We start from the raw sequence: 22,751 nt of genomic DNA, 5'->3' as shown, positions 1-22,751 counted from the left end.
TCCACTCCAAGAAAAACGAGCAACTCAGCACAACTAAGTAAAGAAGTAAAGCCAATCAAGGGTGATCCTCAGAGAGAGGAAGAGAAGGCGAGGATATCCCGATCTGATAACAGGAGCCAGAGCGCTCTTTGTTTTACACTTTTATTTTATTATTTACCTGCTTTTGGAACTATTTCCTTGCCTAGTCGAATATGTTTTTAGGAGATATTCCCCAATGCCCGACTGACAGCCCTTCATCTTCTGCCCCATGCAGCTTGATGCGCTGGAAATCCCCATTCCCACCTGTGAAGCAGCTGCCTGCTTGCTTTTAGTCCTCGTCCAAAACAAATAAATAAGATTCACCTCAAAAAAAGTTCAATTTTCAGTATTTTTTTTAACATCATATTGTTTGTTTTAGTCGGTTTTCGCCTACTTCTGAGACTTTCAGAGTTTACAGCGGGGTCTCCCCATTTGGCCTACGACAGGAAGATGTCAACTGCATGTGGGGCCTCATCTCAACGCCTTATTGACCCCCCCCCCCCAACACCACCACCACCTTTAAGAGCCCTCCTACAGGTCCTGTGTGGGACATCCCCTGCTACCCGCATAGAAGACCCCATGTGGTGTTTGCTCACTTGTCAGATGGTGTTTAACACACTGTTTGGGAAGACAACAAGGCTGGGGTTTGAAGGAAGGGGTTTGCGGGGAGTGGGGGGGTCGTGTCAAATGGGTAGGGTCCACATGAACCTGCAGTAATCAATCATTCTAGTATCATCACATATCATCCATCCATTCACGTAGCTGGAATAGATAGACTGTTTGTTCCAGATTCAATGAAGTCTCCTGTTCGGGTTTCTGGGTAAAACTGCGCCATGATGATTAACCACAGTCTCAGTTGTGTCGTTCACAAGTTGTCCCCTGACCCAAGACGGATGGCAGAGCTGCCGCAAAATTGACAAATTGATGAAGAGATCGATGGAGGAATTGGATGCTTGTTGGGTGAATGAAGGTCGGCTGCCTCCAAAGGAAATTGATGATGGTGCATTGAAACCATCCAGCGACCGACGTCTGCCCGTTTTTAAAATCTTACGTTTGAGACAGAATTTTAAAGGTTTTACCCGAGAAATAATTATTCGATGTCTTTTTTTTATGTGGGTGCTTCTGGTGCTTATTTGTCTTGGGCTCGTATTTTTTTCTGGGGTTGGGGGGGGGCCTCTGCTGTCGCCAGGCAGGAGGCCCCCATGGCGGGTCCTGAATGCAAACAATAGCTTCAGTGCTAATGCATCGCTCTGTATCCAGCTAGGTCAGAAAAACAACTTTAGTCCAATCGGACCTTGGATGTCTTTTTGTTCTCGCGATGCCTTTGCATGAATGAAATTGCAATCAGGTTATTCCACATCTCAGAGATGGGGGGGTAGAAACAGCCGTGTTGTCACAGGTCTGTGTTAGCATATTTGTTATCTGGGTCTGTTTCACCTTCTTTGTTTTCAATTCATCCTGTATTTAGGTTAATCCTCTTGTTGCCTGATTATTTTGGAAATCTTTTTCTCCTTCTTGTCTTAAACCATTTTGACCCCCACGCATATTGTGTGTTTTATTATTTATTATTCAGGTGGACGAGCTACTCGGATGTTTTTTTCTTTTTTTATTATTACGTAACAACGAATAACAAAAGAATCCCTCTCGGTAACCCACTTTCTGATTGGATGATATGAATATGAAGCAAACATACATACATGCATACATCCATGTCATCGTCTGGAAAGCATCCGCCTGAGAACGAACCGACGAGCAGGAAGCCAGATGAACAAATTGAAATGTGCAGACGTGACGCCTTTCATGTGATTTATCGCTCCGGTTTCCTTTGTGATGGTGAAGCTTTGAATTTTCAGTCAGAGTTGAGTCAGACGGATTTGTTTTTTTGTTTGTCCAGTTTTTTAAATTGGAGAGAAATGGCAAACTGAGCGCCGTATTCATTCGATTAATTTGTCAGATGATTTCATGAAGGAACTATTAATAATCTGTGGCGACTCAATTTACCTGTGACGATGACGAAAATATCCAGACAGGATGTGGACCTTTGCTAATTGTTTTCTCTCTCTATGGTTAATCTAAAAAGTGGAGTTGCAGCGTTTAGTCAATTAAAAGATTATTAAATCAACACTTGATAATCAAATGAAGGTTTGAGGCAATAAATACGCAAACAAAATTAAAAAACATGTTTCCAAAAAGTCAATCTTTTTCGGTCTTGTATAAATATAATTGTTGGATACATATTAAATATTAGTGGTTTTTACAGTGGTGGACAGTAAAATAATTCAATTTATTTTCAGTGGCTGGTCATGAGCAGAACGGAGGTTGCAGAGATGACCACTAGAAATTCAGATGAAGGGTTATTCTCACCAAGCGGGAGGCCTTAATGTGTGTTAGTATAGATTTTACTCTCTTCCTAAAGGCATCAGGAGACTAAAGTTCATCGACGCGTTGAGGCATGTGTGTTAGCTCGTCAGTTTTTGAAGGTTACAGACTCAACCCTGACATCAGACGTCTAATGAAGCATACTGACAGCTTATCGGGTCGCGGCTAGGCCTCAGAACTAATAACTGCTTTTACAATAGGACTAACACGTTCACTCATTTCCCATTTTAGCAGACTGCTGGACAGTGACAACTGGCTGGCCGGCTGTCTGACACTCCTCAGCGGTTTTTCTGGCTCTGAAAGTGGCTCCGCTCCAAGAAACTGGCATTCCTGCTTCCGCAGACTTTCAGGTTCAGGCTGCGTCCACATTTATTGCCGCCTTCAGGGGTTCGGATGATATAATGCCACACCGGCACGCGTGGATGCACACATATGACCGGAAACACCTCAGATATAGTCTGTCCAATGCACAAATTCAGATGTGTGTGTGTGTGTAGTGTGTGTGTGTGTGTGTGTGTGTGTGTGTGTGTGTGTGTGTGTGTGTGTTGGCCAATTGTGAAATCCAAAAGAGAAATGCAGCTCAGCGGGTGTCACCACTGCAGACAAACACAGATACAGACACCGATAAGCAGAAGTGACTGATTTCACATGCACATCCTGCAGTGTGTGTGTGTGTGTGTGTGTGTGTGTGTGTGTGTGTGTGTGTGTGTGTGTGTGTGTGTTTATTCGTGCTGGGTTAGCTAGTTTTTGCATGCTAGTAATTTTCTCTCTTGATGGTGAAGGCTGGTGTTTTTGGAATGATGCTTATTTTCCCAGAAAGAAGCTACTTTTCCAATCAAACACACTTCATATAATTTGAATAATCCCAGACGGCTCTGATATGTCAAGAAGCCATTTCCTCTGCAGTGGATTTCACCTTTTTCTTTGAATCATTTCATGCTTCGTGCCGACCTTCCAATTTTGAGCTGCACTTGAAATAACAACAGATTCCGTCTCAGACTAGAAGTATTTCAGACCTGCACGCTTTTCACCCGCATCGCTTCAAATATCCTGACTGACTCCTGGAAATCTGTCCAGATGGTTGGTGAACATGAGCGGCGCTGGCCGGTTCCATCTCCTGGGGAGGGGAGGGGGTTGTTGGTGGGGGTAAGGGGTAGCGGGTTCAGAGGCCAGCTGAGCTCAATGAGGTGACGCCGCCACGGATGGAGTTGTGTTAGCGCTGAAATGACGACACAGGGTGTCTGGGAAGTCACATGACCGAATACCAGTTTGTTCAAATATAAATTCAATTTCTTTTAATTACTTAGAATTTTCCTACTTATGCAGCTTTAAACTTGATATTAACTTTTGAGATTCAAAAATTTCCTGCAAGTTGACATAAATTCTATATCTTTAGACAATAAAACCCACTTTTCCTGCATACTTGTTGTGTTTTCTCAATGAACTGCCTTCATTAAAGGAAATAATACATGATGTCAGGCCTGCAATGTTGAATACTTCCTTCATTTTTGAGCATGCGCAGCACATTAAGGAATCATGACAAGCTCCTCCAGCTGTATATTCTCACTCACTGCCGGCTTCAAAAGTCAACTCGAGGATCTTAACCCGACACGTAACAGAATAAAAAGGGTTTTGCACCCTCTCTCTCCGCACCGGGTCAGCTCCTTTAAATAATCAGCTGCTCTCATGAGGTTGCAAAAGGCCACCATTGCTTCATGTCATCACTGGTGCTGCAAAAAGCGTCTGTGTTACCAAAACAAGGCCCCGCCGATGTCCTCCTGCATGAAGTTATACAACAGCACGCTTTAGTGCCTGACTTGTTGCAGGCAGCGATGTGCCGTCATGTTAGACAAGTTTCTGTTTGATAAATTGTAAAGATATAAATGTCGTCATGTGCTGCTAGAAAATGCATTTCTTCTTTTGCTTTTTATTCTGTGTAAGGAAACGGACTTGTGCAAGATGCAGCGATAATTGATCAAGAGCGTCGTCGCCAGTGTAACGTCATTCATGCACTCTGTTAGAGATCGTCTCTTTGACTATTCTCCAACAGTCGGATTTTTACAAAGTTAATGGGACCGGAAATGAGTTTTCATCTGTCGAGGGGGGAAGAACAGTTATCTGAGAATAAATTGTGTTGTCAAATTAGTATCTGAGTGCACTCAAGTAAAAACACAGTTTCTGCCTCTAGGGATCTTTTTCTGAAGCACCAAAGTACATTTTAAATGTATGATCAATGATAAGAACTGTACTTTTTTGTGTATAGCATTTTAAAAGACGCTTAAATCGATTTAAACTGTAAACGAGATTTAAAAAAATTACTGTTAAATCACTATGTAGTTAAGAGTGACACACTAATTCACATTTTAATTTTTTATTATCTCTTTATTGCTGTACACAAGAAATTGAATTAAACCGCAGTTCCCTGGTCTCCTCTGAGGGTTTTAGCGATTTAAGCAGTGTTAGCGCTCTCCATACTGGAGTCCTTCAACCCTTGGGGAGGGACTGAAAGCTTGTGAGATAATTCATTTTCTCTCATGAATAGGCTAATAGCTGAGCCCAGAGTGTGATTACTGTACTTTCACAGTTAGTTAGAATGTCCTCATGAGTTTACCGTTCAAGTGTACTTACTGTGATTGCAGCTTTAATGCTATTCAACGTATTTATAAAGGGGCTAATTGGTTAAATCTAATGTAGTGTCACTGTGTGTGTGTGTGTGGGGGGGGGGGGGGGTGGGGGTTACATGTGAGGTGGATGTCTGGGTTGAGGTCACACCTCCCTGTTTTCATGTTTCCAGTGTTTCGCCATATTTGTCAGTGTTCACTCTTGTCTATTTACTCTATTGATTCAAGAGGACTTATATAAAAGGAATCCAGACCCTTTCTCCAAAGTCACCGCCTACAGCGTGTGTGTGTGTGTGTGTGTGTGTGTGTGTGTGTGTGTGTGTGTGTGTGTGTGTGTGTTCAGGAGGTGGAGCCTATAGAAAATATTGACGTTGGTGTGTTTATGGCGTCTTAGTATTAAATGAGGAATAAACTTGATACTATTGACGTAAAACGCAGCAGCGTGTCTGTCCGATAGCACTACCTGGCAGGTGTTTTCATACTCCACTCGGAGGCTAAAGAGCCCCCCCCCCCCAAACTTAGCACCATCTCACCGTTAATGACGGTTTTGTTGGGTTTGATTTAACCGACAAGCTTAGTAGCGAGTAGCAGTAAAGCCACAAAAGGCCTCCTTCATTCCTCAAAACTGCTTTCACGTGTCGTCAGCCTTATCCAGCGACGCACGGTCATGTTTGTCTCGGGTGCAAAAATACCCATCAGCCCTCGGGTCTCGTGAAGTTCCTAAATCTGTAAAGGTCGCTGGATGTCAGCGGAGATTCTGGTGTTCGCTCTGATTTACATCCGGAGCGTCATTTTCCCAACAATCTCATCCTCGACCCGTTGGGTAGACGATATACCTCGTTTATTGTTCCGTCAATTCTGTACATGCGAGACAATACTGGATCCATGCCCCCCCCCCCCCCCCCCAGCGGCATCTTCTGACACATTCATGGGTGTTGCGCGTACACAGCATTGAGCTAATGACTGATCTTCCTCATGTTGACAGCGTGAATGGATGTGTGTCTGAGCTTAGCTTAGCAGCAGGACCACCAGGGGCAGGTTGGACAAACACAAAGACCCCGTTGTAGTCATCCATCCCGCCATCCTAGCTCCTGGCAAACCCAACCGTCATGCGCTCCTGTGCAACAACTCCCCCGTTTCTTCATCCTGTCATTTTAATTTTGCATGTGAAACGTGAATTGTTTGACCCCCCGCCCTACGATCACTTTCCTTCCTGCCACCAACCTCTTCTTCAACCTTCATTTGGAGACTCCGGATGAGGTCAGAGTGATGCCAAGTTGCGTCTTGCTGCTTGTCCTCAGAGAATTTACACAACAGCTCTTAAAATTTAAGCCAAAGTGAGGAGAAATGTTGAAACTGCCACATGCTTTGTCTCCTTTGCCGATGACACACAAAGATTGCGTTTGTCTGGCCGCTGAAATACTTGATGAGGTGGCGAGATGCACTTTGGCCAGCCTGTAGTGTTTGCGTGCAGAAGAGCAGTCGGTCACATCTGTACCGGTGATGTAATAAGGATGACTGTTTGGCCTTGTTGGGTTCGTGTGTTGCGTCCACACTGCGGCTCCGTTTCAAGATAGTCCGTTTCAAGATAGTCCGTTTCAAGATAGTCCACCGCCATCCTCGGTCCACACTGCTCACATCGTCCTTTTCCGCATTCCGGATGACATGTCTGACCGGCATTTTGAGGTAATTCTTATTTTTAAAAACCCTCCCTGTTCGGCCCCCCGGTGGAAACAGATGGGACCACGTGTGGCGGACACGACAGCGGAGGTAAATTACCGGCTTAATTTCACTCTCTGATGTTATTTTTATATGCTGACAGATGGATAATGCAAAGGCTTTGTCGGGGAGGAGCACAGAGGGAGGCGGATAGGCGGGAAGGAAGCTGTTTATCGTATTTATCGTAGAAATATACCAACCTGGACACCGGTTGATCTTTTAGCGCCGCAAACCAATCAGGCTTTGCGGTTTCTTTTGGAGTGGAGAAAGGTCTTTGTTGTGTGGCTACAGAATCGGTTCCTCTTCCCTAAGTCAATATTTGTTTGGAGGTTATTTCAACCGGTGTCAACTAGTCGTTCTTATTATTATACAATTCATGAAAAAAACAAAAAAACATGGAGTCAGGGAGCTACAGGTGAGCGAACTTTTTGGTGCACTGTACTTTTTTTTGTGTGCGATTGTATCTCCTGACTGACCCAGAGTAGAAAAGACCAGAGAAATAGTCAAGAGTAATGTTAAGTTTGCACAATTCTGAGTTAAATGTGCAAAAGACCCACCGGTTTGATGCTTTTAAAACACGGTAAGACCTACCGCAACTCCGTACGGCCTGCGATTTGTGCGTTCCCCTTCGTTTCGCTGCTCTCCTTTGGTTTCAGAGGAGAGCGGTGAGATCTCTGAATGGTGGGTGGCACTTCAGTTTCCTAACAGGAAGCGTTTGCGTTCATGAATGGCAGTTTTTCCTCAGAAGGAAAGAGTGGGTGACACTGTTTATGATTAATTTCACTGCGTTCGCTGTCAGAGCCTGTCGAGTGAACATCCTGGCACATATGTGACCCCGGATAGTAAAAAATAAAATAAAGAAACGAAGTTAGAAACAAATTGGTCACACTTTGCTAACACTGAGCCGTATTTGTTCGAGCTAAATGTGCATGATAGCATCAGTGATGTTGATTTACGATAGATCGAACATGATCTCTCAGATGGGGTGGAGTACGTCACGTTGGTTTCCTGCATTATTTTTCAGCTCATTTGCCAAATCCTGTAAATATCCGGTGGCAGAAACGGCGCCAATTCCGGTCAAAAACACGACATCTTGTTGTTGACTCTGAACAAAGTGTAAGGACGTGCGCGCTGGAAGAAGCCATGAGTGTTACCAGATGCCGAGGTGTTGATAGATGGTAAAATTTGCTGTTTTGACAGAAACTGTAAATCTGCCTCGAGTCTGAAAAACTTGTCCTGGGTCGAATCACACTTTGCAGATGATCTTGGCTTTTCAGGCAATGAGTGTTGAAAGTCGATTCAGTGTCGACCAAGTCATTAAAAGTAGCCCTGGAGTTTTTGGAAAACAAATTTTTTTGACTTCTCAGAAACAACCGAGTGCAAGAAGCGAAGTTAGGTATGGACTTCCACTTCCAAAAGGAGAGACAAAGAGGCATTGACTCACATTCTTCCTAAAGCGAAGGTGATGATTTGTAGTTTGGTGTATAGTCAGTTGTAAAATATAAAGGTCAAATAAAACACCTTAAATTTAGCTCGCGATTGTTTTAAGTGCATCTGTAAGAACCGATGAAGCATTTGAAACTCTCCCTGGTCCGGTATGGAGGACAGACACGGGTTTTGGTTATTCAATTCTATCGGATCGACTCATAAATAGACTTTGAATTCATGCTAGACCTCCTCGGGATCGGTATCGGGGTAGCGTGGAAGCTAACGAGAATTTATTGTTGCTTGGAAACCAATCACCCGGGCGAAATGAGTCTGGCCTCGCCGCGGCATCTGATAAGATTGACTGCAGCGATTGGCGCTGGTGTTGGTGTCTGGAAGCGAGATGGAAAAGAGAGACGGGGTAAAATCTCTTGGCAGTACGGTTTGCAGCAAATCCAAATTGGTCAACAAGAAGTATGAGTGTCTTAAAACGACTTCGGAGTCCGAGCCAAGGCCTCCCTCCTTCTGTCGGCTTCGTCAACGCAAGTCGTAAGCGTGGTTCTGGGTGTTAGTAAAAGAGTTCTGCTTTCATTGACATCTGTTTTTTTGTTTATTTTGTTTTTTAGCAGGATTGCACAGAAAACCATTAAACTGATTTTCTTGAAACTTGGCGGGAGCGCCCGTCTTGTGTTGAGAAAGACATTAAATTTTGGAAGAGCTGGAACAAAGCTGCGTATCCTTAATTCTTCTCTTCGCTTTCTTTCACACTGACAATCTGCAAATAGAGCAGGCTCAAAGAACGACGAGGAAGACTTTGCTGGTTCCTGACCTTTCCGAGGTGCCACGTAGGACAAATTGGCGACTTGTAGAGATGAAACAGTTAATCGATTTCAAATGGGAGCGATGAGAGGGTTAAATTAAACAAAGCAGCGGGGCCGAGTCCAGGAAGACCGGTCCTGACAGTACAATAAAGATGCTTACATATTTTTCTGGAGGTTCCTACCAGCATATGGGTTTCAGATGTTCTACCCCCGTAGGGTGCGGGGATGGAATAGGAGCCGACTCGATGGCGATGAACCTGACTTCAGATCAGACGATCTCAGGCTGTAGTTCTAAACTCAACACAGCTGCCGCAACACTTTCCAGTCATTTATTTGGGCCAAAACGCATCTGCGTTCCAAAAAACAAGCTGGGATGCAGATCAAGGAAGAACATTTTCTGCTCCTGATCACGAAGCAGGTCTTTGGTCAGATCTTTCCTTTTCAAGAAGGCATTCCTGTTTCTCCACACTTTGAGTCCACTGTTGGGTTTGAACTAAATAAAGCAGCGACTTGTCCAGATGAACAAGGCTTGAAATTACAGATGAAAACGTTTTCATTTTGTGCTTGATTATTCCGCACTTTAAACTGTGTCTGTTTTTATGAATTAATAAGGTGATTGTTTTATCAACCTAGTAATTGTCCTTTTTTTCCCAGATCTTAATTTATACAGTTTATACTAACGGTAGCTAATGTGCTTTTTCGCTGTTGGCCTCGGGCAGAAATCAGGCCTCCTACCTGGAGATCCACCTCGTATTAGTTTTTCTTTTTCAATCATAAAATCTCAATGAACATTTTTTTGTGTTTTCTTTTATCCCACACAGCATCTAACACCTTTTTATGCTGCTGTTTACACGCAAATCCTTTTCATTGCGACAGCTCCCAGAGCTGATGTATTGGGGGGGGGGGGGCTGCAACAGCTTTTGTTTTTACGCCTCTCGGCCTTCAGAGGTGGAGTAAATTATGATCTCAATGCGTCCAAGACGGCATCTCCTCGGCGGACTTTCGCTTTCTGCTGCTGCAGCTTCTCGTTAGAGCTCTGGTCCTTGTGAAAATAAAAAGAGAGCTTCCTCAGAAGTACCCCAGGTTAACACACTTCCGCCTGTCTCTCTGTCTCTCTCTCTCTCTGTCAGGTTTGTGGTGCCCCTCTTTAGAGTTTCCTGCTGTTACATGGTAACACGGACGTGAAGGCGAGAGGTAAGGCAAGGATTTTCTTCTTCTATACTCGCAGCAAACTTTAGCGTGTAAGCAGCGATCGGATTGTCCTTTAAGCGGTGCTTTCAGGACCCGGAGTTAACGCTGAAAAATCAGCAACAAGCACGAAAATTCAACCTCCGGATTGTTTCAGTTCAATCTTGGGTTGAAAATCCACACTTAAAGTTAACTTTTTCTCTGAATGTCAGGGGCTGCTGTGGCGGATTAAACAGCCATGAGCCAAATTGTTGATAATAACTGAGAAAGAATTCACAGCTGTAGCTGTCTCACATTTCTACTGCGCGTCTTACAGTCTTCTACCTCGGGCGCAGTCCTAGTAAACATCATCATGTGTATTTAAGTGAATTAATGAAAATGTGCAAGAAGTAGTGATACTGAACTGTGCTGTTATAGTGAATCTAAAAACCAGGCTGAGGATCACAACAGTAGTTGACATTTAAACTGCAGACATTACCCTGTTAACACAGACTAGTAGCAGCGCTGCAGAGTTCAGCTGTTAGAGGATGGGAACATTAACAACACAGCAATTTTCCTCCATTTGTGCAAAACCCATAAATATAAGAACCCGGTGACTTGCCTGTAAGGCAACACTAAGGTAAAAGGAACCCAAACACCTTGCGGCTCAGCGACCTCCCACTTAGAAGCGTCTGAACCTGTTGGGTCAGACGGCGGCGTGACTTTAATTTTTTTTTTCTGAGTCCTTGGGGTTCAGACAGGTGAGTCCCTCACCTGGAGCGATGCGTTCAGGTGAGACCCTCACCTGGAGCGTTGCGTTCAGGTACCGATGAGTTCAGGAATAGAGAACGAGAGATTCTTTCTTCCTCCCTGTTGGAAGTTAGGTTCAGGGACTTAGTCTTTCAAGAATGTTGTTACTGAAGGCGCCGGGGGAGGGGGGGTGGGGTCACTTAAGGAGACACTTGTGTGTGCCCCCCCCCCCCCGTCATGATACTGTTTGCCTTTAGCTCTGGTGACAGATTTCCTGCCTCTATGCCTCTATCATTCTCTCTGTCCATGCTGTTTGTTTGTTTCCTCTGCCCCCAACCCAAAGAGGATGTCAACAGGATGATGTGGGTGGAGACACACGACAAACCGAACGGGGTGTAGCCCGCCACGTGTGTTGGGTACAGTCATACGCATTGAACACACCAGAGAGGTCGTCGTTGGTTCGCGTCCTCGGGGACGGGGGATCGAAGAGTTTAAACATCTCTTCTCCGGTCGGTTCCAACTGGATGAAACCAGTCGCTTCCGATTCTGATTGATCCGGCGTGAATTTCTCCTGGGGAGGTGGGGGTGGGGGGTGGGGGGTGCGTCCGGTCTGTCTGGCCCATGAATTTGATCTGATGATCGATCCAACGATTGACGGTCGTCTCATCCTAGCTTCATCCCTGGGGAAGTTTAAACGTTGAGTTCAGTCAGACCATAAACTACTGGGAGGTCTCATTCTCCCGTCGGAGACATGAAAAGAAAACCTGGGGGGCAATTTGGAAGGGGGGGGGGGTTGCAATTACTCCCACAATAAAGAGACCACTTTGTACTCTTTTGGAAACAGAGTTTAGAGCTGTCAGGGAGCTCTGTGTGATACAGGATGCTACAGAAAGACAGTCCTGTACCCATAAAAAAAGTTTATCTCCCCTCCCCTTCAGCTTCTCCTCCAATCAGAGGGCTGGTGCTGACGGCTGATGACTTCATAGATAAAACCTCCTCATACTAATCAGTGTGAAGCAGCAAACTGTCTTCCTATACAGTCTGCAGATCATTGCACCTCAATTGTTTTTAAGATGCAAAGCCGTCACCTTCAGATTCAACGACAATAAACTACACATTTCCGTTTCTGACAGTTTTCTGAGCGTAACGTCGAGTTCAAGCTGAGCTGCTGTCACTTTTTAATAATGTTGGTTTTATATAATAAGTGCTCTGTTTGCGTAATAAATCAGAACATTCTGAAGTTGTTAAAATGAGGGTTAAAGATATTTATGATTCCTCCGGCCAAGTCTGACAATCTGTTTTGTTCTCTTGGTGTTTTATTTGACCAACTCAGACAAATTTCCTCTAATTGTGACATTTACAAGTCCATTAAAATCATTTGCCAAATGCGGTCTGACTTATTCCAGAGTGCAATTTACTGAAGCCATCTGTCAGCATTTTGTAGAACAAAAGCTTTAAAGTATTGTAATACCAGTTGTAAACGCTCACCGCTGCGCAGACGCGACTGCTTTCTGACTTTGCATCAGTTTTAAGTCTCATGTGGATTAGAAAAAAAAAACAAAAAACAGAAGGTCAAAGGTCGCAAGTTCAGGGAGCATTGAGAGTGAAATGTGTGCAGAAGCTTTGGCTGACAGGATTAGTGTCAGCAGACGCAAGTACCATAAGGAGGGGAATTATGTTTCTGAGCTCATCTCACCTAGACTCGCATTTATAGTAGGTGAACGTGGAGTGTTTTTATGTGCGCGTCAGATGCATCAGTCAGCTGGTGCTTGGCATCATTAACCAGATGACTGAATTAGTGCCAGTCATGGGATCCTCTTAGATGAAAAAGCAGTTTATTTTTGTTTCGTGGAAGCGGCTTCCTGTTATGCAACACAAACGTCAATGTCTGATCGGCTCTTGTTCTCAAATATAATAGCGTTTACACACACACACACACACACACACACAACACATGGTGAAAAATTCCCCACACACTCCTTGTCACTCTGACAGTCTTTTACTGACAGTGACTGAACCACTTTTGAGAAGGGTGAGTGGGCGTGTTGACTGGAAACAAGTCGCGTTGACCTGACACCCAAGTCCTCTCATCTGAGACAGACGTGTCATCCGCCGTCACCGCCATCGAGAGCAAAGTCGAACCGCTACAGACCAGAAACCAGAAATTGATCCGTCTGTCTCGTCTCAACGAATCCATCCTTTATGAGCTGGTGGAAACATGTCAGGGAGTTAAATTCATGTCATTAACTTTTTTTTTTTTAAAGTGAGACATCTGTGCCTCTTCCTGTACGACAAATCTTGTATTAGCTGACGGCTACGAAAGCAGCGCCGATCATGGACGACAACTTTTATATTTAAGCGATGTAAGTTAGTCTTTTAAAGCTGTTGCGCTATTAAATTTTTCCCGCAAAAAACGAAATCCCGCGATATAGCGCCGAGCTATTTATTTTATTATTTACAGTAATTGAAATGTTCATAAACCGTCCGAATAATGATATTAAACCACCTTATGTCTCGGAACGCAGCGCACTCATTTCCCCCGCGTACCATTTAGTCCTGGTCTTTTTTCCACACCAGGGTGACGATGGCAGTGTGGATCCAGGCCCAGCAGCTCCAGGGGGACGCTCTGCACCAGATGCAGTCCCTGTATGGGCAGCACTTCCCCATCGAGGTGCGACACTACCTGTCCCAGTGGATCGAGGGCCAGCTGTGGTGAGTCGCACCAGAGCGTTGGATGTGTGTGTGTGTGTGTGTCTAGCTTTTTGCTGCGTGCCTTTCCAGGAGAAACTTTTTACATGCCGTTATTTATTTATTTTTACATCCGCAATGCGTTGCTTTATGTGTTTCCAGGGATGCGATTGACTTGGAGAACCCACAGGAGGAGTTCAAGGCCAAACGCCTGCTGGACAGTCTGATCCAGGAGCTGCAGAACAAGGCGGAGCACCAGGTGGGAGAGGACGGATTCCTGCTCAAAATCAAACTGGGACACTACGCCAGCCAGCTCAAGGTGGGTCTTCAGGAAATACACCGCACCGACGAGAGAACTGCATACCTAGAAATAAATGTGCAAGAACCTCGCAGCCTTTTTTTTATTTTTTTTGCAGCTTGATTTCAAATTTCCAGTCGGCTAAAACGCTAAAATATCAGCGAGATCGACCGGCGTTAAGGAATAATTGTAGATTATAAAAGCTTCACACGCTCGCATTTAAACCTGAGAACGAGATAAGTGTGTGGCGAGAGGTTGGTTTTTTTTTTCCTCCTTCGTCGGGCTTCCTGGAAAAGAACGGAGACTAAATATTTTAGGAACAGTTTGTGTCCACCGTCAGGCAAACAAGAGGACGGTCCGAGCGAAGGCCTTGGTAACCAGCCAGCCCTGCTATTTATGATGGAGCTGCGAGCACCCCCTCCCTGAAAGCGGGTGTGGGAAAAACAAGGGTGCAAAAAAAAAAAAAGCATCAAACCACAATCCTGAATTCCCACAAGCAACCATGTCGACGCTCTGTCCTGGTTTTGATGAGAGCGACTGGACTCGTAACGCAACGGGAAGCGTGGAGGGACGTCACGGACCGACGCGCGGCGCTGCTTCTTAAACAGAAAGTGAAACTGCAAACATTTACCGTTCCGTGTATGATAATGAGTCGATTCTCCACATATGAAGTGTGCCTTCCTTTCGGAGATGGCTCTCGTTAGGCTCATCTAATGCCTTTTGATTGTGTCTGGCGGTTTGGGCTCTAGAACTTAACAAACCTCCTTGATGGGACTAAATTGGCGTGTCCTGTGTGCGGCGGCCGCTCCGCTCATCAGAGGCTAACGAGACCTAACGCGGCACATGTCCTCCTTGTCTTTCAGAGCACGTATGACCGCTGTCCTCTGGAGCTGGTCCGATGCATCAAACACATCCTCTACACGGAGCAGAGGCTCGTCAGAGAGGCCACCAACGTGAGTGAGGACGAAACCCACGCCTGCGTGCACAAGCGCATTTCGCCCCCCCCTTTGCATTATTCATTTCCCAGCATGCACAAAAACACGGGCGGCACAAACAGCACCTCAAACTACATAATGGCGACTGATTGAAAGATGTGGCGGTTGGAGGGGGAGGGGGGTAATTGAGTAACTGCACTCTTTTTTCTTCCATTTATTTATTTATTTATGCCCCTACAGATTTCCCCTCGCTCTAGAATAAATGTAATACCTGCATCCCCATCCGGTTAGGACCGATTGGGCCGTGCTGCAAAAAAAATAAAATAAAATTTTTTTAAAAAGCGTCAAAGCGAAGTCTTGTTTGTCTCTTCCTTGGGAAAGAAAAGAAGAAATACGTCAACTATTCTCACGGCGCGTTACGGAGAGGGGAGTTACAAAAGCCAGCAGCGCGTGAAGCATGTGACTGGGGTGAATTGATTTCCGGTCACAACATACCTCTTCTATTAGCGCAATGCGTATTTGGACTGATTGAATTTCACCCCCCCACCCCCCCCACCCCCCACCCTGTTTAGTCTGAACCTTAAGGAAACCGCCGCGCTCCAGTTTAATACTGGAGGGAGAATAGCGTTTCATCGTTCTTTTCTTATCTGCAGCATTTCCGTCACGTTTGTGTCAAATAACACCCCCCCCCCTAACCGCCACGTGCATGTGTGTGTGTGTGTGTGGGGTGGGGGTGGGGGGGTGATGCGTCAAAGTCAGCTCCTGATACCCTCAGATAGCCTCGCACCCGCTTTGACAGCAATCATAAACTATCCAGTAATGATTCTACAAACAAAAAAAAAATCCCACCCTCACCAGTTACTGCTCCCAGTCCTGCCACCCCCCCACCCCCCCTCCCATCTCTCAGTCGTTCTTTACAATTTACAGTCCAGCTCTCCGGTGGGCGGCATGATGGACAGCATGTCTCAGAAGTACCAGCAAATCAACCAGGCCTTCGAGGAGCTCCGCCTGCTGACCCAGGACACGGAGAACGATCTGCGCAAGCTGCAGCACAACCAGGAGTACTTCATCATCCAGTACCAGGAGAGCCTCCGCATCCAGGGTGAGGCCCGACAGGGCTCCCCGAAACGACATCATGGCCGGACGGGATGAAAAATTTAGATTTTTTCCCTCATGCCCCCCCCCCCCCCCCTTCCCCACGCAGCTCAGCTGACCAGCCTGGCGACGTTACCCCCCGCCGACCGGCAGCTCCGGGAGCCCGCCCTCCTCAACAAGAGAGCCACGGTGGAGACATGGCTGACCAGAGAGGCCAACACGCTGCAGAAATACAGACTGGTAACACACACACACACACACACACACACACACACACACATAGATGTGACTTCCTGTGCCGTCGTCACACTCCCCATCTTTTTTTTTTTTTTGTGTGCAGGATTTGGCGGAAAAGCACCAGAAAACATTGCAGCTGCTGAGGAAGCAGCAGACCGTCATTCTGGACGATGAGTTGATCCAGTGGAAGAGACGGCAGCAGCTGGCAGGCAACGGGGGCCCGCCGGAGGGGGGCCTGGACATCCTGCAGTCCTGGTGGGTTCTCCCTCCACCTCCCACCAAGATCACAGCCCCTTGCAAAGCAAAGGGTCACCGGTTTACAAGCCTTTAATTGACTGACGCTGGATTGTACAGTTTGTAGGTTTCCTAATAGGAGAGAAAAACGGATTCGAATACGTGTCTGACTGGATTAAAATCCGAGAAGGATCGCATCCGGGCTCGGGATTACCTCCGGTGTGTTTGTGTCTCAGGTGTGAGAAGCTGGCAGAAACTATTTGGCAAAACAGACAGCAGATCCGAAGGGCGGAGCACCTCAGGCAACAGCTGCCCATCCCCGGTCCCATCGAGGAGCTGCTCAACGAACTCAACAGCACCATCACAGATATCATCTCGGCTCTGGTCACGAGGTAACGTCGGCGAAGCTTTTAATCTGCCTTTAAATGGTGAATTGCCACTGAAAATTTTAGTTTGTTAAAGGCACAAATGTAGGTCGGAGTGACGTTGGGGATATCGACCAAAGGGTTGTGGAGGTTTCCCCCGTTTTGTACAGTAAATTTCAAGATCAAAAAGAATGGAATACACCAAATACCACTGGAATTAACTTATAATGGAAGCGGCTGCATTCGTTTGAGACATTTGTCTTTACATTAAGTCTTGTGTAGGTTGAGGTTGAGGTCATTATCACTACGCTAGTCCTGGTTTACGCCTGTAGTTACTGTGGTAAATAGAAAAGCTTCATTCAATGCTGAGCAGACATTACACAGACACAGTAAATTAAATCATTAAAGAAGATCAGATTTTACATTTTCACCCCCATAAAACCCATAGATAAACAAATGTCCGTCTGTGACTTCATTCCTCCTAAATTTCATGCTTTCTTTGCTTCCTGTCGGGTCTCTTGTGGGAAACGGCGACAGACTTTGTCTCAAACAATAAAGTCTATTGTGAAAAGATGGAATACCCGACTTTAAAGAATGCAAAATGCAAATGGAGCTCAATTTTTCTTATTTGTATTAAAATTAGATAGTCTATGACTGAAAAACATTCAAATTTAATTATGTCAAGTGTTTGCATGTGTTAAACTGCAGAAGCAGGAGATGCACCTTCAGATCACACTCAACACATTAGATCACCCAGGACTGTTGAGAATGACAGGAGGAGGAAGGCTATGAAGAGGAGTCTCTGCAGGGGGAGGAGAGACACGAGTCAAAGCCGAGTCCAACTGGGCCGAGAGGCAAAGGGAGGAAATCAGACCGACGCATACTAATTGTTTTTAGCGTAGTTTCCCGGCCTGGGGTCCCGCAGCTCCTCCACATCTGAACACTTTTCGTGAAAATTGTCCCAATGAGGACCCATGATGCATCAGGAAGCCTCGTCTCCGTCCGTTTTTAATCTCCTGGATCGACTGATTACCTTCGTGTGTCTTGTGTGTTTATAAATTGACTTTACGCTAAATCTCGAGACATCTTCTAAAATGGTTTTATAGGGGTGGACAAACCAAAACGCGCCTAATCACCAAGTTTATCTTTTTGTCTCCACAGCACCTTCATCATCGAGAAACAGCCTCCGCAGGTGCTAAAAACTCAAACCAAGTTCGCCGCTACGGTGCGCCTCCTAGTGGGCGGAAAGTTGAATGTGCACATGAACCCGCCGCAGGTCAAAGCCACCATCATTAGTGAACAGCAAGCCAAGGCCCTGCTTAAGAACGAGAACACCAGAAAGTAAGTCCTGTTGACTCATCCATGTAAGCGTGGAATTAAACATAGTGACACAGGAATCACAGGTAGTCCTCAACATACAAACAAAACTGGTTCTGAGGTTGTACATAAGTCGTTATTTATTAAATTTCAAACTATAATCACCACTGAGGTCATTTAAATGTCATTACTACTCTAAATACTAAATGTAGATTAGTTTACGGTAAACTTGTGCTCCTTATAATTTCAGTCATTCAGTCAGTCAGTCAGTCAATCCTTTAAGAGAAGAGAAAGAAAACACTTCAAGGAATTCTTGGCCACTTTAGCATGTAGCATGTAGCTTACCTTTAGAGTGAAGGAAGGGGAGGAAGGGGGAGTTATTGTCAGTCAGAGTTGTCATCAGAGAGATTGTCACCACTACCACTATTTTCACCGGCCTTAGCTTCATCATAAACAGTAAAGTATCCGAGGTAGGAAGGCTGATGCTCTGAAATGCTAACAGAGACAACAACAAACAACAAGAGCGGGGGTGGAGTCGTTAATGCAGTTCCAACACACTCCAAGGTGGTGGTGCTGCCCCCAAATAGGTTGAGGTACGAAGCAGAACTGCAGTACAATAGTCGGAAAAGGCGGCGTCTGTTTGTTCGTATCTCCGAATGTTTGTGAGTCAAATGTTTGTATGTTGAGGACTACCTGTACTTTCAAAAAGCACAGTCAGGTTTTTGTGGAGGATCTGTCCCCATCCCATCGGTAGGAGTATTATGACGAGCTCCCACATTCCCATTAAGATGAACAATCCTGTACTGCTGCACCACCGGGTCCCAGTGTGAACTCTGGTCTGGTGAGTTTTCAGACCTCACCACAGAGACATGGCTGGAACTTTAACAATGCCTCAGAGAAATCTGTGGTATGGATGCAGAATCTACATTTAGCCTCTTCCACAGCCTCATTCCACATTCCTCCCTGATAATAGAAACCGTTGAAGACTGTGGGTCAGCCAGGCAGCCAGCGGTTACACGGGTGAGCTATCCAATAGCTCGGCCATCATCTGCTGTTTCTACTCTGAACCACCCAGTATGACCTCTGATCCACAACCCAAAGACGTTTTGCTTTGGCGCGTCGGCGTGTATTTCAAGACATAAGACATGTTTTCACTCTGCTGGCGACATCCAACGAGCGTTGTTTAGTTGTAGTCGGTTCTGGGGAGAGGATATAATTGTCAGCTCTCGGGTGCATCCTGGCGATGTGTTGACTCACCCTTTGGTTGGTTGTCGATCCCGTCCAGCGACAGCAGTGGGGAGATTCTAAACAACAACTGCGTGATGGAGTACCACCAAACCACCGGCACTCTGAGCGCCCACTTCAGAAGCATGGTGAGTCCTCCTAAAGACTTTAACATCTCAGCAGCCACGGCGGCACTAAATCAATAACTTGGGGAAATCTGGAACATGTTGACGGGGTATTTAAATTACGCTTGATGTGGGATCTTCCATCTGCGTCACATCTCTGGAGACCTCCATGGATTGTTTACCTTACTGGTATGACGAGAAGTGCATTGTACATGTACTGTATGTGTGATGTGAGCATGCATCCTGTCTTACACCCTAACCGTTCCTTCGCGTCGCATTTCGTATATATAGTCTTTGAAGAGGATCAAACGATCGGACAGGCGTGGAGCGGAATCCGTCACGGAGGAGAAGTTCACCATTCTCTTCGAGTCCCAGTTTAGCGTCGGAGGGAACGAGCTCGTCTTTCAAGTGAAGGTAAGAGGACGTAGACGGAAGGCTGAATCAGAAGAAACCAGTCTTCTGACTGGTTTCCTGTGTCTGAACTCTGTTAAGATCTGGAGCCAATTGAGAGTCTTTAAGGTCGAATGTTTGCAGTTGACTCAAAAGCACTATTATGGTTCGTTTTGGTCTTTGAGGACACAAAGTTGTTTGTTTGCCTACTGGCGCATCATGTGAGTCAGCGTTACGAGCAGTTTCACTTGATCTAAAGTGGGGATGGTGGTGAAACAGTCTGGGGGGAGGGACGCCCAGTTCATGTGGGTGAAAGGTGGCGGCAAAGACCGCCGCCTCTGTTTGGGGATCGTGCTTTTGAATTGACCCCCCTTTAGATGGAGGTGGACTGCTAACTCCAGCGCTAAACTAGCCCCACCCACTCCCACTCACTCCCCAGTCCTTGCCGGTCTCTTTCCCAGTGGTTTTACGATGTTGTTAAAAACCTGTTCCTCGCCATTAGAACCTCGTAAACACCGCAAAGGTTGTGCTCTTTTGCAGTATACACAACATATAATGCTACCTTGTTCTTATATTGACACCCCCCCCCCACACACACACACACACACACACTTCTCTCTCTGAACAGACGTTATCGCTTCCCGTGGTGGTGATCGTTCACGGTAGCCAAGACAACAACGCCACGGCGACTGTGTTGTGGGACAACGCTTTTGCAGAGCCAGTGAGTAAAAGCTTGCGAGTGTCTCTTCCTAAAAGTTGGCGTCTGTGCTACGAATCACTCTTCATCACACACAAGGTGACGCCATTCATTTCTGTCAAGTGTATTTATTCTGCTATAAATTGTGTGCAAACCATACACCGTCAGTTCTTCTGCCTGCAGGGTCGGGTGCCGTTCCTCGTGCCGGATAAGGTGCTCTGGCCTCAGCTGTGCGACGCCAACAACATGAAGTACAAGGCCGAGGTGCAGAGCAATCGAGGCCTGTCCGAGGAGAACCTGGTCTTCCTGGCTCAAAAGGCTTTCAGCAGTTCCAGCAACAACTCGGACGACTACCGCAACATGACCATGACTTGGTCACAGTTTAACAGGGTCAGCAGCAGCAGCGGCAGAGTTGGCTTGTTTGCACACAGAGTTATAAATATATAGAGAACAACGAAGCATTTGTTGTACGTTGAGACAGGATGTCATCCCCGGATCTCGTCGAAACGCCCACCAGCTAGTCTCTGTGAGCCGTTCCGACCGTGCGCTTGTTGCTTCATGGAGCGATTTACTATTGGTTGTACATACATAGAAAAATTTCGTGCTCCATTTGCAGCTTCTCTTCAGCCCCGACCCCGAGGTTTCACTCGAGTGAGAACCGCTCACTGGTAGCCGGGTCTTCATCCTAATAGGCTTGTTTGTCCAAACAGTGAAAGGCTGGGGGCCTCATTTTCTGGCTGGAAGCAGCTGGTGATGGCGGAAAACGCCCTCCCATTCGCCACACACCATCGCTCTCATTAGATTACAGGAACATCAAGTTTCGGCTACTTCACAGACTGATGTATAAGCTGCTCACATACACACAGTTTCACCGTTTCCTCTTCTTCCCTCCCTCTAACACATGATATAAAAGCATACAGCCGAGCTCATTAAACAAGACCGACATGAGAACACGTTGTTCTGGGTATTTAAGTACCGGATAGACGCTAAGGACGTTGGAAACCTTTCTCAGATGTGTCGTTTTGATTTGCAGGAAAGCTTGCCAGGGAGGAACTTTACATTTTGGCAGTGGTTTGACGGAGTGATGGAGCTCACGAAAAAGCACCTCAAACCACACTGGAATGATGGGTTAGTAAAAGATTGTTGTATTTGTTGGCTGAAATGAAGAACAAACTCAACACCTATCGGACAGATGGACATGGTTTAGTTTGCCATCTCCATCCTATGCAAACATCAGTTTTCTTTCTCTCTCTTTTTTCTTTTCAGAGCCATATTGGGGTTCGTGAACAAGCAGCAGGCGCAGGACATGCTGATGTCCAAACCCAACGGCACTTTTCTTCTGCGCTTCAGCGACTCTGAGATCGGAGGGATTACAATCGCCTGGGTGGCAGAAAATCCTACCAAAGCAGGTATCTGAGCAGCACCGTGTGGCAACGGGGGGAGGGAAAATGAGATGTTAGTCCAGAATCATTCAACTCTCCAAAAAGGAAGATTTATCAGTGATTTCGAGCAGAGAAATGAGAGCTGCGTTACGCTTGTTGACCACTAGGAGGCAGATAGACGATGTTCTGGTAGCTGAAGTGTAACTTAAACGTACGGACAGACACGGTGGTGCAATTCGGATGTCTGAAAGCGGATGCTGTGGTTTTTGTGCTGCGTCCAGGTGAGAGGATGGTCTGGAACCTCCTGCCCTACACAACCAAAGACTTCTCCATTCGCTCTCTGGCCGACCGCATCAGCGATCTCAACCACCTCCTGTTCCTCTACCCCGACCGACCCAAGGACGAGGTCTTCTCCAAGTATTACACCCCACCGCTGTGTACGCATCCTTCCTTTGAGAACTTAGCGTCACGGTTTCAGAGCCTTTTGTGGCGACGGCTCGTCTTCATCGTCACTTGTTGTTGTTGTTGTTTGTTTTTTTCCCCCTGCAGCCAAAGCGGTGGACGGCTACGTGAAACCGCAAATCAAACAAGTGGTGCCTGAGTGAGTACGACGCTTCCTGTTCCTCCGTCCTCCTCGCACTCCCACGCCTCCTCTCTCTCTCTCGCTTCCCCTGCTGTCAACCGGCCGGTTTTTCATCCGTGGCGACATTTAAGTTAATGACTAAATATTGAAGCCTGAATTCAGATCAGCCATTGGTTGGCTCTCATGGTTGGAGGAGGCCAATTAAGGATGGCTGCGGTTCCTGAGCGAGCTTCTCTTCCACTCATCATTAGAGTTAGGCTCGTTAGTTAGCTGGCCCCCAC

The 22,751-nt window shown here is 46.1% G+C and overlaps 1 protein-coding gene across 5 annotated transcripts in view; it reads left to right on the top strand.

Annotated features, from left to right (window-relative positions):
- LOC137609074 (signal transducer and activator of transcription 5B-like) overlaps window positions 1–22,751 on the top strand; it is a 40,003-nt gene that overhangs the window by 14,867 nt on the left and 2,385 nt on the right. For 2 of the 5 annotated variants that reach the window (XM_068335816.1, XM_068335814.1), the window contains exons 2-18: window positions 10,114–10,177; window positions 13,478–13,612; window positions 13,751–13,907; window positions 14,750–14,839; window positions 15,749–15,923; window positions 16,026–16,156; window positions 16,257–16,408; window positions 16,624–16,779; window positions 17,914–18,093; window positions 19,355–19,442; window positions 19,710–19,832; window positions 20,437–20,529; window positions 20,689–20,895; window positions 21,539–21,633; window positions 21,772–21,914; window positions 22,169–22,324; window positions 22,437–22,488. In XM_068335816.1, the coding sequence (XP_068191917.1) occupies window positions 13,485–13,612; window positions 13,751–13,907; window positions 14,750–14,839; window positions 15,749–15,923; window positions 16,026–16,156; window positions 16,257–16,408; window positions 16,624–16,779; window positions 17,914–18,093; window positions 19,355–19,442; window positions 19,710–19,832; window positions 20,437–20,529; window positions 20,689–20,895; window positions 21,539–21,633; window positions 21,772–21,914; window positions 22,169–22,324; window positions 22,437–22,488 (2,126 nt within the window). In that variant the 5' untranslated portion in view covers window positions 10,114–10,177; window positions 13,478–13,484. Of the gene's footprint in view, window positions 1–10,113; window positions 10,183–12,642; window positions 13,264–13,477; window positions 13,613–13,750; window positions 13,908–14,749; window positions 14,840–15,748; window positions 15,924–16,025; window positions 16,157–16,256; window positions 16,409–16,623; window positions 16,780–17,913; window positions 18,094–19,354; window positions 19,443–19,709; window positions 19,833–20,436; window positions 20,530–20,688; window positions 20,896–21,538; window positions 21,634–21,771; window positions 21,915–22,168; window positions 22,325–22,436; window positions 22,489–22,751 lie in introns of those variants that run through there. The other 3 variants (XM_068335815.1, XM_068335813.1, XM_068335811.1) reach the window with 3 other exon arrangements.

The sequence above is a fragment of the Antennarius striatus genome, chromosome 16 (assembly GCF_040054535.1).
Source record: "Antennarius striatus isolate MH-2024 chromosome 16, ASM4005453v1, whole genome shotgun sequence".
Lineage (NCBI taxonomy): Eukaryota > Metazoa > Chordata > Actinopteri > Lophiiformes > Antennariidae > Antennarius > Antennarius striatus.
Note: the sequence above shows the minus strand (reverse complement) of the source record. Positions and strands in the feature narration are given on the sequence as shown.